Source organism: Mauremys reevesii, linkage group 6 (assembly GCF_016161935.1).
Source record: "Mauremys reevesii isolate NIE-2019 linkage group 6, ASM1616193v1, whole genome shotgun sequence".
NCBI classification, from domain to species: Eukaryota; Metazoa; Chordata; order Testudines; family Geoemydidae; genus Mauremys; species Mauremys reevesii.
In genome coordinates, this window is record NC_052628.1 from 61,607,001 (window position 1) to 61,624,649 (window position 17,649).

A 17,649-nucleotide genomic window follows, 5' to 3' on the forward strand; every position below is an offset into this window, starting at 1 on the left:
CTGGTACCAGCCTCTGTGGCCTCCAGTGGCATATGTGGGCTCCAAGAGAACCTCAGTTTACCATGAGTTTGGCCTCTCCAGTGTATTCCAGGTGTAGGTTGGCATCTCCTCACCTGAAGGAGCCCCAATCATCTCTGCATGCCCAGGATGAGGGGCACGGCAGCAGCAGCCGATCTGGACAACACCGCCTTGTCCTTTCCAGCTGAAGCCCTGGTGCCGGAGTAGGTATTGGCTGCATTGTAAGATCATAAAGTGTTCTATGACTAATGGCAACTTTAGAGAACACAGAAGCAAATTCCAGGCTTTGGTGTCAGAGGGGCAGCTGGACACTAAAATTGACCTTCAGACGGCCTTATGTGCCACAGATGCAGCCTCCTGGGCAATGGCTGCTGCATTCATTGTGGCTCTCATCCTTGGGAATTCCAAGGGAGCTACACACTATAATCAGGGACCTTTGAAGGTTGCTCCTTGTTTTACAACAAGATGGATGAGGCCATGAGGTCACTTAAAGACTCTAAGGCCACACTCAGGTTCTTGGCGGTCTACACCCCAGGCACTAAGAGCATTTTACACCAGGAGGTGCAGTCCCTCTTATCTCTCAGTGCCATTGAAGAGGTCATCTGGCAGCAAAGGAGAAAAGGATTTTGTTCAAGATATGTCCTCATCCTTCCCTCCCCCAAAAAATGAGGTCTTTGAGCTATCCTGGGACATAAGGGGCCTGAACACCTGCATCAAAAGTCTCTGGTTCCGGATGGTATCCATGGCATCCAGCATCTTGTCCCTAGATCAGAAGGAGTGATATGCTGCCCTCAACCTTCAGGATTCATATGTCCACAGCACAATTTACTGAGCCCACGAGTGCTTCCTGAGGTTTGCATTAGGAGACAATCACTACCAGTGCCAAGTTTTGCCATTTTGGCTCTCAACAGCACCCACATTATTTACAAAATGTCTGGCAGTGGTGGAGGTCTAATTCAGAAGGATAGGTGTCCAGGTGTTTCCCTACTTTGACAACTGGCCAGTCAGAGGTCACTCAGAGCCCCAGGTGCAGTCCAGTGTGAAGATAATATTTGAGATGCTGTCACATCTGGGCCTGCTGGTGAACATAAATAAATTGACCCTTAAGCCCATATGACCGATAGTGTTCATAGGGACTGTGATGGATGCTACCAAGGCCTTGACCTGCCTGGCACCCAGAAGATTTGGGACCTTGCAGAACTTGTGCTTTGATCTATAGTCCAACCCTCAAATTCAGATAAGAGACTGCCTCATGCCGATGGTCCTCAAGCCAGCACCTTCGACACACCATATGCCAGGTTCCACTTTAGTCAGCTTCAGGCATAGATACTGTTAACTTGCTGCAGGCAGCATTTGGATTTGCTAGTATACATCTAACCATCAGTCCTTCAATCTCTGGACTGGTGGAAATATTCCCCACAACTCCTGCAGTGGAGTCCCATTTTCTCCAGATCCTCCATCCAGGATCATACTTAAAGTTGCTTCCATGATTGGATGGGAGGCACATATGGCAACCTTTTGGGCCAGTGGTCAGTGGTGAAGAGGTCCTCATGCACAAACATACTGGAACTATAGCCTATGCACAATGCCTGAAGAGTATTCCTACTGGACATTCAGGGCTATTCCATTTAGATGATGTCGGACAACATGGCTGCAGTATTTTACCTCAGCAAGCAAGGAGGGACCAGATCATTATAACCCGGCCAGGAAGCAGTGCAACTATGGAAGTTTATCATGAGGCATGATGTCAGTTGTTAGCAGTTGACTTGACAGGGCTAGACAACATAGTGGCAGACAATCTGAACAGACATTTCATGAGGAATCATGAATGTTCAGTTCATTGAGAGGGTCTCTTCTTGGTTTTTGCAAATGGGGGACCTCACACAAAGACCTGTTGTCACCGATGTTGCCTAAGTGGGGGAAAGTGCTCAGTGTCCTAGTTGGATGCATTCCTCCTCCCCTGGATAAAGGCGCTCTTCTACACTTTCTTCCCTCCCTCCCCCACCCCAATTCTGCTGCTCCCAAAGGTGTTGCAGAAGATCCAGCAGGAGAGGGCTACAGTGATCTTCCTGGCCCCAGCATGCCAAGGCAGACCTGGTATTCAGTGCTGCACAACTTCTCCATAGTGCCCCCAGCCTCTCTTCTGGTGACCCCGAATCTTCTGACTCAGAATGAGGGCAGGTTTCTGCACCCAAATCTCCACTCCCTCCCCTTGACTGCATGGACACTCACTGGTTGATGCTGTCAGAGAGCTCGTGCTCCAGCGCAGTGCAGGAGATACTGATAAATAGAAGAAAGGAATCAATCAGGAACTTGTTGGCACAGATCCTAGCAAGCATCAATTCCAGGCCACCCACTAGGAATGCTGTGAGGAGAATCCAAGCCCTTGTGCTCTGGATGTCTGGTGTGTTTCAAGCCCGTGGCATCTGAATGGAGTCCAGTCACTGCCCAAATCTTCAGATCTCTACGCATGCACTCAGGGCACAGACCTCCTCTCTGGCACCCCCATCTAAGTGTAGGAACTTGCTATCTAGATGCCTAGCCATTCTGGGCAAACCGCTGACCCTTTAGACTCCCCAGTACTTTTTAAAAAAAAAACCCTCTCCCGTGATTCCACACCAGAGGCATGAAACTTCTGGTTTACAGTTTAACTCTCTCGAGGACACACAGTAGTCAGACATCCCAGTCTAACATCTTAGTGCCCTGCTATATTTAATCATTGAAAGTACAGATTACAGATCTCCCAAAACAGTGAAACATCCTAACCACAATGTCCCTCACTAGTTCACCTTTTCCTTGGGAGTTCTTGGGGCATCATCTGTGTTCCATTGGGCAGGCAGACAGGTAGCATCTTCCACCCCCTTTCTACCATCCTGCTGCAGCAGCCTCCCTCATCATGCTCTGGTGCAAAATGGCTCTCTTCTCCAGTTCCCCACTGAGATCCCTTTATAGATGACTGCTGGGGTGACCTGCTTCTTTTGTTCTTTACCAGGTAACTGTCCATTACTTCCAAACCCCCTCGTAAAACAAGAGGAAGAAGGGTTTTCTCCCAGCAAAAGCAAATTTTGTCCGTGTGTTTTACTTTGAATATGTTTGCAGTGTTGCTGTAGTTGTTTTGGTTCCAGGATATATGCGAGACAAGGTGGATGAGATAATATATTTTGTTGGACCAACACAAGTTGGTCAAAATTTCCCTGGACCAAGCAGCTGTCTAGCATATACTGGAGTAACGCTCTCATTTGAAACATTAGTATTCTTCTTATGCTCTTTGCAGGTGCATCTCACAGCCGTATTGGCCATACATCCACTGATTGACCACTTCTGTCTTTTCACACCCAATGGCAAAGAGGTTCCTGGATGGCATCTGTAGAATCTTTCTGCCACCTAAGTACCCTGCCTCAGTGTGGGACCTCAATCTGGGTCCTCTCATGGAGGCCTCATTTAAGCCACTGGCAACATGTTCATTTTTCTCTCTGTCTCTGTGTGTAAAAGTTGCCTTTCTCCTGATAGTTACCTTGGCCTGGTGGCTGGGAGAGATACAGGCTTTGATGGCAGGAGCACCATACACTATCATACATAAGGGCAATGGTATCCCATCCTAGATTCCTGCCTAAGGTGGTATTCAAATTCCACATCAATAAAACCATCAATATGGCTGTATTGGATGTGAGAAGGGCCCTGCTATTCTACTTGGATAGGACTAGGTACTTTCAGAAGTCCACCAGGTTTTTTGTTGCTTATGGAGAGAGGGTTAGGGGGCAGGCAATGTCTGCCCAGAGAGTATCTAGCTGGATAGCCCAGTGCATTGGTTTATGCTTTTGCCTGGCAGCGGCACCTCCTACTGTCAGAGTACTAACTAATGTGTTCCACCAGAGTGCAGGCTGCATTGGCGGCTTCCCATAAGGGACATTTGCAAGTCAGCAACTTTGATCATCTGCTCACACATTCACAAAGCATAATGCACTAGTGCAGGGATTGGCAACCTTTGGCACGCAGCATGCCTGGGTAAGCACCCTCGCGGGACCACCAAATAATTTTTTTTTAAAAATTACTAAAAATACTTGATCCAGAAATGGTAGGCGAGCTCTTACTAATTGTTTGTCTTGCTGCCAATTCAGGGGTATGGCTCCCACTATTTAGTCACCTTTGGGGATGCCAAGTGAAATAATCGCAATTATTAACAATTGCTGTTTCCTTAGAAAGGAAAAAAAATTAAAGAAAGCACCACAAATGATATTATACAAGAGATAAACTGATGACTTCCAGTACAATCTCTTCTGTATATCTCTCTGCGAAAAGCTTGAACAGAGATTACACCATTGGGGGTGTACTACCTCTGGGGGTGCTTTTCTCCTAGTAAATTAAGACCAAAGTATATTATTTCCCCAAAGTGTAGTTAATTCAATTTTAATATCTTATTAGATACCTAAAACGGTTTGTATAGGGGTAAGGGGATCCTGTTGCTTTTTAATAAATAACCAGACAGTTTATATTTGGGGAAAGTAAGCAGCCTTAACTAAATCCTATGAAATTAAAGAATATATTAAAATTAGTTACCTAGAATAAGCCATTTAAGGATCTGTTCTAAGACAGGCAAATGATGAATATTAGGAATCTTCAGTCCAGTTATGTCCCACTGTTTCTCTGTTTACCAATGTTTAGCCCCCATTTCCTCTCCAGAATTTGGTCTAATCACTTGTTGATTAACAGGAGAAAAGTCTTTTAAGTTACAACAAAATTTTAATATTCCAGGAAAATCATTACAAAACCTGGGATGCTGGAATGAGGGGGGTCAGGGGGCCATGGCCCTCCCACTTTTTGAAAGTGGATGGGCCTGCTGATCCTTATTTTGCCAGAGGCCCCGGCCAGGCTGGCTGCCGGAGCCCAGTCGGGGAGACCAGGGAGCTGTGGGGAGCTGAAGACTCTTCACCTGCCCTGGGCAGAGAGTCTGGAGGGTGGAGACATGGGCCGGGGGCTGCTCTCAGGTCCACCCCACCCCGGGCAGCTGGCGGGGCCCAGGCCTCCCAGCCCCACTCTAGCTTCTGACTTGGCCAGGGGCAAGGCCTCAGGGGAAAGAGGGGTAGGGGTGGGAGCGGAGTGGCTCTGGTCCCCTACTTTTGGGAAGGCTCCACCACCCCTGCTTAAAACTAATCCCCTGTTAACTTCCTCTCATCAGTCCATGTTGAAGTCTTTGGGAGGTTTTCATTGGGGTGATTTCTTCTGCAGTTGTGTGTCAGTTTGCTTGTGAAGTGCTATGTTTGAGCAGGGTAGTAGATGGTGTGTGTGTGTGTGTGAGAGAGGTGCTCACTCAAGTGTTTTCAGATCTTTTTCTTCCTCTTTTCCTGAAATTATAGGAAAGCATGCCTCCTTCAGTTGCTTGCTGTGCCTCTTTCGTTGGCTTCATGCCTTCTGGTTTGGCTTAGATGACATTTCTAGCTCCTGAGTATGCCATCTGTTTAAGGATATGCAACATTTCTTTAATTGCCTTTGTTCTTATGGCAAGAAAGACTCAGATTACTTTTTAAATTAATTGTAACTTTCTTTTTATTCAGTCCATTTTTTGAGATGTTTCAATTTTATTAGCATTTGAAAGAAAATAAAATTCTGTTTTCAAAAAGTCCAAACACTCCTGTTCTTTATACAAAAGGATTTCGTTCTCAACATGGTCTTTTTAAATTAAATACTGTACCTCTTACAAAGTCTTCAGATTTAAATAATTAGAGTTGTTTCTTTGAAAGGATGATTCTTGTCTTTTGGAGTTGATTGAGGGTTTGCTTGTGCACTGCCAATAATTAATTACCTATCACTATAAATATTCTACATGTAAATGGTTCTTACTCTAGATTAGCAAGGTCACTAGATTCCATGTTGGTAGATAAAGTATTTTACCATTTACACAGCAATGACATTAAGAGCTTTGCATTTAGCTAACATATTTGCAGGTATGCATTTCACAAAGGTATCTGTCATTTCAACATTTAAGAAGTAAACGTTTAAAAGATGTCCAATTAAACATGTTTTTGTCTACAACTTCTAAGAACACAAGCAGATTTTCTTGCAAGAGGGTTGGGGTTCGTAGAGCCCAGTTTACCTAGATTTGTTGCTCTGATAGCACACCCTACATTTCTTATTTACAGTTAGGCCTCTGCTTAAAATTGTAGTGTTTTATATAGTCTTCCTTGAGGTTTACTCATCCTTGGGAGACAGAAGCAGGAAGCTTCTGGAATTTCTTTGATCAGTTTTAACATTTTGTAATATAACTAGCTATACATATATATTATTATAATTCCAAGCATCCTGGCTATAACATTCTTCTAGCTATAGCTTAATATTCAGTAAAGGTGCAAACAAGTTTTAATGATGTACAGAATATTAAGTTATAATTATATAAATCTCATTTTTGCCTCAATATTGAGGTCTCTCCCACACAATATGTACCACAGCTCAAAACGTCAGTAACAAACTGAACTGCAACCCATATCTTCCTTCTAATCTTCATGCACATGTCAAGCAAGTAAGTAAAGATGTGCAAGAAAACATCCTTGGGCTGTATTCATATGTTCCCATAGCAAAACTATCCTGCATGCTGTTGGAGATTTCTTAACTACGTCAGTGTGCTACTTACTGGCCATATAATCCATGAATTCATTACAGCTGTACCTGCCCACATTGCACAATAAGATCTAGAAATCCCTCTGATTACTGTGGCTCTGCAAGCCAAGTGATGGAATCAAAGCTTGTGCATCAGGCAGTGTGTTTAGGGTAGCCACATGAATCTCTCTCAGTTCTTCCATTCATTAAAAGCTCTCATTCATGAAACTGAATATTTCTCAGTCTGAATTTAGGATTTCAGTATTTCAACTAAAACTTACTATTCATAAATTATTTCCTTTATTTCCTAGAGAGTGTCAAGTATATTAAATTTTATTTCTTAGAAATGTTGTTTTGACACTATCAAGATGTGTCAAATGAACCAGAGTCCATTTCTGAGTTGCACATCATTTTACTTAGGTTTTAAAGAGGAGGCAATTATACTGGCAGGTATCAGAGTTAGACAGTGAGGAAGTGAATGATTTTTAAAAGCTTAAGCAGAGCTTGCCAAGACAGAGGCTGATTTCCATGGTCCCCAAGGGACACTACATTTCCAAAGCATGGAGAAACCAATTCCCCTTTTGGAACAGTTTTTCTTGTCTCCTCTTCTCTGACTGGTGTCGTTATTGTTGCTATGGTGAATAAATGAATGCTTCATGATGCCACTGGAAAAGTCAGCATTGACGTCTTTTGCAAACAGCTAATAGTCCGCCCCCAGACCTTTTTTATGAGTGTAGTCTGTCTGGCTAATTGTGCAAGCTAATTTTAAATGTTTCTCAATGTAAGCCACCTTTTGTGAACCTTTCATTAAAAAGCCTGTCTATTGAATTGTCAGGAATACTGAAGAATGTATCTACCAACATGCATCTATAAATAAAATATATAGCAGTCTGTTGAAAGAAAAAGTGGTTTGAAGAAAAAAATCAGGCCTATATAACAATAGGTCATTTATTTAAGTGATAAAGTATTTTTTCTGAAAAACTTGCTTTTCATATTGAGTGGATTTCTCTTGAAGACAGAGTTATGTAGCAATACAGGAGAGCCCTTCTCAAGCTCATGAGTAACAGTTATTGATGAATTATATTTTGCATCATTCCTGCAACACAGGCTACTTCTTCTCAGATGCTTGTGATTACGTTTTTTTTCTAGAGACTGCAGTACCACCTTATCTATCTGGGAGATGCTTATGGTGTCTTATTATGTACTGAAACTGACTGTGGTGCTGCATTACTCTTCTCATGTCTGGCAAAAAATGGAAAAATTAGATTATGAAAAAGATAATAGCATTGAATTCTAGGTACTGAAATTAAATGTAAATTATTTGTAATGATTTGTAAATAAGACTTTTCATCTAGGTTGAAGGACAGTGCAGCAAAGAATATTTAAGGGGTGAAATAAATGGTTAATACTTGGTTATCCCCTTTCAACAAACAAGCACATTGTTGATGGTAACATGCCAAGAGATATAAGGAGGACTGGGGGGAGAAAATGGGAGAAGGGCAGTTTGAACACCCCACTAACTTAATGCCACTTTCTTTGTATTCAAAACACAAACCATTCTCAAGTGTTTTCTTGGTTGACTAAGGAGTTTCAGCAATCTGATATTCCACAGTGTAAACAGAAAGAAGCCACATGTATTGAAAAGCTGTGGTGTGTATTTTATTGGGAACTATTTTTAAAAAGAGCTTAAGTGCAACCTTTTTATCAATTGCTGGCAGACTAAAAGAGATGTTTTTTCTTGCATTTGGTAACATCTGTATGTGCAGCTCACATTTTATTCTCTCACTCTTAAAAAATATATTCTATATTGTTTTGCTTTAGGGGCACAGCCAGCGACGAAATGTGCAATTTCTACATTATGTATTACATGGAGGCCAAACATGCTGTTTCATACATGACCTGTACACAGAATATAAACCCAGATATGTTCAGAAACATTCCACAGGAGGCAAATATTCCTATTCCAGTCAAGTCTGATATGATCATGATGACACATGAACATCATCATGAAGGTAAAAAAAAATTAATGTCTGAAATTGGTTTTACTCTTCATTTGTTATATGAGAGACATGCTTAACTATGCAATTTGTATATAAGGATTTTTATAAGAATCTAGATACGTTATTTTGAAATTTATGAAATGCATAGGTCTGAGATGCAGTTTTTAATAAATGCTGATTTGTTGGTAGCAGTGATTTGTGGAAGTTTGATTTATTAGTCTTTTATCCACTTCTTTGTTCAGGATTGCCATGTTTCCTTCCTCCCATGCTCCAGCCATAGTTTTATCATTACATTACATGACTGCCTGTGCAACTAAGGTGTCTCTCAGTCTTTCCAAAGTGTCACATCCTATATTGCCCATTAAGAAGTGTTTAGTACTGTAGTTTCCCTGTCCCATTTGCTGCGTAGTTCAATACATCACTTCCATGATATTTTTAGCTTCTGCTGGTTGAATGAGAGAGCCCAAAGGTTTTGCCACACAGCTGAGCTCTCTCATACATTGCTCCAGCTCTAGACTGTGTGTCAGGCATTCATAAATAAGGATGTGTTGTCTGCTGGGTTAGAACATAGACTAGAAGCCAGATATCCTAGGTTCTGTCTCCAGCTACCAGTTCATTGTAGTCCTGATCTGAAATCCATTGAAGTCAGTAAGAGTCTTCCGTTGAAAGTAGTTTTAAACTCTTTCTGACTTGCACATTTTTAAAATTGGTGTAATGCCAATCTCTCTTTAAGTTTCACAAAAACTTTGTAAAGTGCGTCCATCCTCTGATCTGAAAGTAATATATTGTAATGTCACTGGCTCTTCCTGCTTTAATTTTAGAATACTTAATTGTAGTGGTCAGCTGTATGAAACTTAATATATTATGTTTCAATAATCTCATACATGTATATCATGTACTGTACTACTGCTTTGTCTGTTTTCCCCAAGCAATAGAGACATATAGAAAGCAAGTGCTTGAGTTCACTTAACAAAAAAAAAAGGAAAAGGAAAATGTTAAATTCAGTCCATATACAGAGATTATTGGTATATTCTTAACCTTCTTTAGAAACCAAGAAAACAGATGATAGTTCTTCACTGAAGCAGCCAAAAAGAGAAGAGGAAGAGGTTTTGGATCAGGGTACGTATAATGAACCCTAGCCATATTTAAAAAAAAAAAAAAAAAAGATTAATTAACTTAAATCACTGGCAAATCACATCCTGATTATATTATGAATTAATGTATTAGTATTATTCTTTCCTTTTATCATCTAAAATGTAATGCATTCTTTTCAACTATGTTGCTGTGCTTTATATAATGAATAATTCAGGAGGTATTGGTCAATTACCGGTCTCCAGCCTTGCAGGTAAAATTCATTAGTGCAATTTAATCTCATTAGATTTCTCTGTTCCTGGTTTAATTTGTGTAACACCATTCTAATTTATCTGTCTATTCACGGTGCCGTAGCATGGGTTCACAGGACTGGTGGTTGTCCTACAGAATGATAATTCAATAACTGTTCTATTATATTTTTATTTCTTTAATATAAAAGTATATTTTAAATTAACAATCTATATGTGAGCTATTATTAGAAAACCATTTGAACAAAATCAGGGAAATTAAGAGTTAAAATTTAATTAAGAATGGCGTAGCAATCTTACATTCCTAAGTGTGGAATAATATGGGAAGAAGACCTATATACATACAAGGGAGTACTATCTTGTGCTTTGTATTGATGCAATATGTAATGAGTTAAGCAGAGTGTAACAGGGTTAATACTGAGCCTCTTTTTGCTATATTTAAATTGGTACATACATTTTAAATACATCAGTGTATTGCATATACATGGTTTGCAAAACATCTGCTATGAATCTTGTTCCTTTGTAATGCTTCTCAGAAGATACTGCATCACATCAGCCCCATTAAGAGGTATATTAAAATTTGGCAGTATTTCTGGTTCATTTGGACCAAATATAATACCAGTTCACCTGTTAAGAATATTGATTTGATATTACATTTTTCCCAAGGAGACACTATAATGTCAGTGAAGTTTGATGCATTTTTACTTAAATTTAGCTTGTCTTTACAATTTGGAAGTGCACAGTAAGACATAAGTGGAATTGGTAGATTATTGTAATGAGTTAAGAGTGTCAGAGTTAATTTTATGTTAAAGGATGAGATTTTCAAAAGTGCACTCAGCATTAGCCTTACTCTGGTGCCATTGAAGACAATAGTAAAACTCCCTTTTACTTTGGTGGGTACAGAGTTAGGCCATTGCTAAGAGCTTTTGAGTACCTCATCCAAAGTGGTACATTTACCACATGCACAAAAACCACTTTGTAAAGTTAAATAATTCAAATCACTAAAAGTTACAAATAAATAAAAAATTGGAATTCAGAAAATCATAAGTTTTAGAGCAACTTGACTAAAAGTACTTTAAATTACTAAAGCCTGTTTTTACAATTGTGTATTTAAAACACATCTTAAAGGAGGTCTACAGTGGAGTTGGCCTTGTAATTTCCAGCTCAAGGAAACATCCCACAATAAATCTGATCAAGCTTGTGCACTAAATATCAAACGTAGCCACTGTGGCATGAGCCACGAGATAGGTTAGCCACCCGATTGTGTGGGCTTCAGATAGGATCATACTCGGGACGGCTAGCTCATCCTGCCACTCGCACTGCTGCAGGTACACTTCTATTTTTAATGTGCAAGCTGTGTCAGAGCTAGCACAGGTACTTCTACCTGAACTGAAAATTACACTTCTAGCTCCAGAGTAGATGCACCATTAGTCTACTCCAGATGTATATTTTTATAAAGTAGTAAATTTAGGCTGATCATTCTTATTTGATGTTTCAGTCCAATACCAAATAAATCAGTCATTTTGTAAACACCGAACAAGATTTACTGTGAGAAGCAACTTGTACCTTGGTCATGGCCACATTAGCAATGAGTACTATAATATTTAGGAAGGTTTTGTTTTCTGTTTGTTTGATAGCATTCAGTAATGTTCAAAATACATTTATTTTTCTTAAAGATGTGGTTTGAAATACTTCCAGTTGTTTTCAAAGAACAATATCTGCAATGCAGTCTTGTTTGCTATGAGACCACTATTTGGTGTGCACATCTTCATCTAACTTGTTTCTATGGAAACTGGATTTCCGTTGTATTGTCCATTTGAAGTTGGTTATGTTTTAAGACATCAAAACCCTTGAAGAATCTAGATTAGGGAATTTTGTTTTTTATTCTTAAATGTTGATTGGGCCAGAGTCTCCTCTCATTCACACCACTTTTACACCATTATAGTTTCATTGACTTCAGTGGAGTTATTCCTTTTTACACAGGTGCAACGAAGGGAGATTTTGCTTTTTGTCTTTAAGATTTTTCCTCTTCCTAGCAGCTGTTGAGTGTTGGTATAAATCATGTCTTTCTTTGTATTTATAAGCCACTGCTACAGTGATACAATCACATAGAAATGATATCAAAATAGGCGCTAACAGAGGAGAGAGAATTCCACAGTTCTTTGCAAACCATACAGTCAGAGATGTCTGTGGGCACAAAAGCACATCAACTCACGTTCACAAAAGACTGGCTCAGGCTAGTAAGGTGTATGAAGAAACCAGGGAACTGAAGGTGGCCTATTAAATTGCATGCAGTTATGAGTGTTCTTTTTTTTTTTTAAATAAATTAGGCCCTTAAATTTGCTCAGAGAATAGTTCCTTAGTGATAACTTATCCTTAATCATCTTTATTACTTATTGGAGAAGCATTTAAAAATACTGACGCATGTTTGAAATATCAGAGGGGTAGCCGTGTTAGTCTGGATCTGTAAAAGCAGCAAAGAGTCCTGTGGCACCTTATAGACTAACAGACGTATTGGATATGCATGCATCCAACGAAGTGGGTACTCACCCACGAAAGCTCATGCTCCAATACGTCTGTTAGTCTATATGGTGCCACAGGACTCTTTGCATGTTTGAAATAGTTTTCTGATTTATTAATGTAAAACTTTGCATTCTTTATGAATCTTTGTTACATCCCAACTCCACTTTCCCCTTTTTACTTTCAGGTGTTTAGAGTATACACTATAACTGTCTCAAAGAATGAGATATTAAATAATGTGCAAAAAATATTTGCAGCTCCAGGGTAGGTCAGCAGAACAAAGTAGGTAATACATTGATTTAATAGCAGCTATTAGTCTTAAAACACAATGTCCAAAGTCTCAAAATCCCCCATATGAAAGTATCTTTCAGCCCAGAAAGTTTTTGTAAATGTTTTATAGTCATTTCCTATATTGTACCAGTATATCGAATACCACATTATCCACCCTGATCATTCATTGAAATTTGGTTTGTCTGTGAAAATTATTACAGACCTCCATGATGTAAAATTTATTTTATTGTGAGTGGTATGGCTGCAGCCTTTTGAGAGTCATGCTGCCTTGAGCCTATAGAAGCCAGATGTTTTGTGAAGGTGAGGGGAGGTCAGGAAAGGGAGAGGGAGAATTCAAGAAGCTATATTATGTGTTCTTTGAAGGGAATTACACATTCTGCCCTTTCATGGTGGAGGAAAGGGTTCATATTGGTGGTTGCCTGAGGGGGAAATTGTTAGCACAATATCAGTGTAGCTTGAGACAAAAATGACAAAGCAACAGCGGTACTTTAAAATTCTTCTTTAGATAATTGAAGCTTTTTTAATAAGTAACTTGATCTCAGAGTCAGAATAATGAATATTTGTTTCTTTTGCCATACTGGAAGCATCTGGAGGAAAAATAGAAACAAATTAAATTCTGCCATCCTTACTCATGATGAATAGTACCTTATTCAGTTTGTAAACCCATTGAAATAAATGTTACTGAGCACCGTGAAAAAAACTACTCACTGTGTGAAGATGCCAGAATTAGATCCTTTAAATAGAAAGTAAAGATTTTTAAGAGTTTAGCTTAATGAAACTGACTTCACTTCATTGATTTTTAGCACAGTCATGCAAACACGTGGTGAGGGGTGGGTGGAAGGAATCTTTATTTTTATATAAACATTATGTTTACATAAAACAATATACTGGATATTCTGATTTAGACGTTCTCACAGACTTGAGTGCTTTCTGCTGTTACTGAAGCAGAGCTAGTACTATACCTTTTTCCTGTCATAGGGCAAAGTGAAAGCAAATAATTGTTACTCAGATTTTTTTTTGTTTTTGTCTGTCTAGAATAACTTTGACAAATTGGATACAACATATATAGTACTGAGAACACTATTATCTGTTCATACCATTCACCATAGTGTCTATTAGGCATATCTTCTCCCTTTGTGGAAGAAGACCTTAATGTGTTTCATTCCGTTTGTTCAAAACCGTCCCTGCTGTAGTCTTTGTGGCACAGTACAATCAATCTTTCTACTCAAAGGTTAACACAAACTGCTGTATTCCCAAGACACAGCGGATATGACAAAAATATAATTTGTAGAGGGAAAACACTGTATGACCTCTGGTAGTAAAAGGTCTTCAAACACCTTCTGTGAAACAGAATAATTTAACAAGTGGTTTTATGCTAACTAAAATGAATTACTATTGACATATTTAATCAAACAAAAAGAGGGGAACTGGAGTGCACAGTAGTTGTAATAATTTTCACTAAAAGAATAAAAGGGCATGAAATTTATGTTCTCTTACAAGATTCTCTAATGTAGTAGCTGACATGTTGTGGATACTCCAATGACTACATAATTGATCAAAATCATTTTAATGGCATTATTTTTTCTTTATAAGTATCTTTAACTAGTATTTGATTAGATGCTTATATGTATTTTCACATAATAAAAACATAGGAATGACGATACTGAGTCAGACCAGTGGTCCAGCTAACCCAGCATCCTGTCTTCTGACAGTGGCAAGAGCCAGATACTTCAGAAGGAATTAATAGAACAGAACAATTTGAGTGATCCATCCCCTGTCATCCAGTTCCAGCTTTTGGCAGTCAGAGGTTTAGGGACACCCAAACATGGGGGGATGTCCCTGACCATCTTTGCTAATAGCCGTTGATGGATGTATTCTCCATACCCTCTACTTTTGTGTATGTAGTTATATCTTTGGCCTTCACAACATCCCCTGGCAATGAGTTCCACAGGTTGACTGTGCAGTGTGTGAAGACATACTTCCTTAGTTTGATTTTAAACCTGCTGTCTATTAATTTCGTTGGGTGATTCCTGGATCTTGTGTTATGCAAAGGGATAAATATCACTTCCTTATTCACTTTCTAAACACCATTCATGATTTTATACACCTCTTTCATATCCCCTTTTAGTCATCTCTTTTCAAAGCTGAACAGTCCCAGTCTTTTTAATCTCTCCTCAGATGGAAGCTGTTCCATACCCTTATCATTTTTATTGCCCTTCTCTGTACTTTTTTCCAATTCTAATATATCTTCGTTGAGATGGGGCAACCAGAACTGCACACAGTGCTCAAGGTGAGGGGGTACTGTGGATTTATATTGTGGAAATATAAACCTGTTTATAATCTATTTCTTTCCTAATGGTTCTTAGCATTCTGTGAGCTCTTTTGACTGCTGCTGAACGTTGAGCAGATATTTTCCATCATGACTCCAAGGTCTCTTTCTTGAGTGGTAACAGCTAATTTCCTTTCTATTTTAATTAATAGCATTTTACTTTCAATTTTTAAAAGATGTCTTTTTGTGTCTAACTGCCTCTTTTACTCCGTTGTTGCCATGGTGGCATTTTTTTGGTCCTCTTACTGGTTTTTTTTTCTTTTTGGGGGGTGGGGGGGACATATAGTTTGAGCCTCGATTGTAATTGGCCTCTGGAGCTGTCCCATAATGCCTCAAGTGACTGCTGAAGACATGTGCCCCTCCCGTTTCAAAGCACCATTTCTGACAGACGTTGCATGATGTGCTGATCTGCTCCAGGACACACACAAAACCATTAATGTGGAATGCTCGTGCTGTTGAACACAGAGGTGCATGTGTGTGAGAGAGAGAGAGAGAGAGTTTGCTGTGCAGCGAGCCCAGGGAGGGAGGCGGGGGCTGATGTCGGGGTTTCCCCCTCCCCCTGCCTCAGGACTGGTTGCTTCTGAACATACAAGACAGCATGCTGACACGCTCTCTGTCCCCCAAAACACACTGTCTCTCTCTTCACTTCCCTACACACACATACTCGCCGAGGTGGTGTTTTTGCAGTGATGCAACTGAGGAGTTTCTGCGCACAAAGTGGCTTGGCAGCATGTACACGTCTGCAGTTTGAGCGCAAAAAGCTGCTTTACTGCGCAGAAACTTGCCAGTGCAGACAAGCCCTGAAACATCCCATTTAAACTGAGTACTTGTTTTATTATTCTATCTCTGCTCCTGGAATATGCAGTCTGTTCTCATTCCCATGACTTTATCTGCTCTAATTCTCTCTTGGATCACTGACAATCTGGTTTCTCCCCTTCCTACTACACTGAAACAGCATTTGCAAAGTCCATCAACAACCTCCTTCTGATCTAATCAAAGGACTTCTCTGTTTTTGTCTTCCAGCAGCCGCTTTCAGCACTGTCAATCTGCATCGGGGGGAGGGATAGCTCAGTGGTTTGAGCATTGGCCTGCTAAACCCAGGGTTGTGAGTTCAATCCTTGAGGGGGCCATTTAGGGATCTGGGGCAAAATCAGTACTTGGTCCTGCTAGTGAAGGCAGGGGACTGGACTCAATGACCTCAAGGTCCCTTCCAGTTCTAGGAGATAGGTATATCTCTATATGTTAATCTCATTTTTTAGCATAATCACATTATGTAAAGTCCTGGTTCCCCTCCTCCTCTAACTCCAGCATTTTTCAGTGGCTCCACCTCCTCAGAGTTAGAGCAGTCTTCCTCCCCATTTCTTCCCACACTCAATATAGGGGACCTCAGATATCACCTCTAGACCGAAGACTCTTAAAAATCCCTCAGCCTCTCAGACCTACACCTCTCTCTCCATCATTTCATTCAGAGTGTCTCAGATCAACTCAGGTTCAGAATGGTAGAACCTGAACTTTCTCATCCCTTCCAAGCCTCCCTTTTTCTGCATCAGTATCAATAATTCCACTATTCTCCCTGCCATCCAATTTGTCACCTCTATACTATATTTTGAGCACCTCTCTCTTCTCCTTTGCCCCGATCCAGGCTGTCTCTAAGTAATAGTGCCATTGAGTTCTTCCACTGCTACATCACTTGTAAGATCTAGGACTGCACTAAGAAGTTCAGGTAGCCTGAACAATGTATTTCTAGCAGTCCCAAAATACCATTGTGTGCAAGCATTATATACAAAAAATTATGTTAAAATATTTTAAGATTGCATTTAAGTCAAGCACTGAAAAGTTAGGAAATGTGAGAATTAAGGTTGCTTGTGCTATCTTAATTCGTCCCCCATGTGCCTTATGATACAGTCTTTAATTATATGATCGCATGTTATTTTTCCATAGGACCCCTGCGTCATTCTGTGAATGAGTAGCTGTTCAATATTTCTTTGTACCCTCCTCATTTAGCATGTGGCCCCAGGCCTTATTTACTGCACACTATCCAAACCTTAATTGAATAAAAAATTATTAATTTAGTTCTCGTCGTATGAATGTTTCACAAACATTAATGACTATCTGCACAGCATACCTGTGAGATTAGGGGGTATTACTATCACTATTTTACAGATGGAGAACTGAGGCACATAATGATTAAGACCAAAATTGGCGCCAAAAAAAAAAAAGTATCCACTAATTTTGGGTGGTCAACCTAAAACACTAGACACTGATTTTTTTTCAGAATACTTATTATATAACACAGAATATGTTCAAAGCACAAGTCCAATCATTTCAACTGAAGTTGTAAGGGCTCAGCACTTCTGCAAATTTGGCCCCAGGTGTTTCACGTTGGCCACCAGAACACACAGTTAGTGTGAGGAACACAAAATTAGTGACCATCTATGAAAAATCTGGTTCATGTGACTTGCCCAGCATCTCACAGGAACTCTGTGGCAGAGACAGGAATACAATCCAATTCTCCAGGGTGGCACAGAACTGCCTTAGCCAGAGACTGTTGTTTCTCTCC

The 17,649-nt window shown here is 40.0% G+C and overlaps 1 protein-coding gene across 13 annotated transcripts in view; it reads left to right on the forward strand.

Annotated features, from left to right (window-relative positions):
* PAM (peptidylglycine alpha-amidating monooxygenase) overlaps window positions 1–17,649 on the forward strand; it is a 209,872-nt gene that overhangs the window by 152,777 nt on the left and 39,446 nt on the right. For all 13 annotated transcript variants that reach the window (XR_005600194.1, XM_039543593.1, XM_039543598.1 and 10 more), the window contains 2 exons: window positions 8,431–8,621; window positions 9,657–9,728. Coding sequence is in view for 12 of the 13 variants with exons in the window: in XM_039543593.1 (XP_039399527.1) it covers window positions 8,431–8,621; window positions 9,657–9,728 (263 nt within the window). In the remaining variant the exon portion in view is untranslated. The remainder of the gene's footprint in view (window positions 1–8,430; window positions 8,622–9,656; window positions 9,729–17,649) is intronic.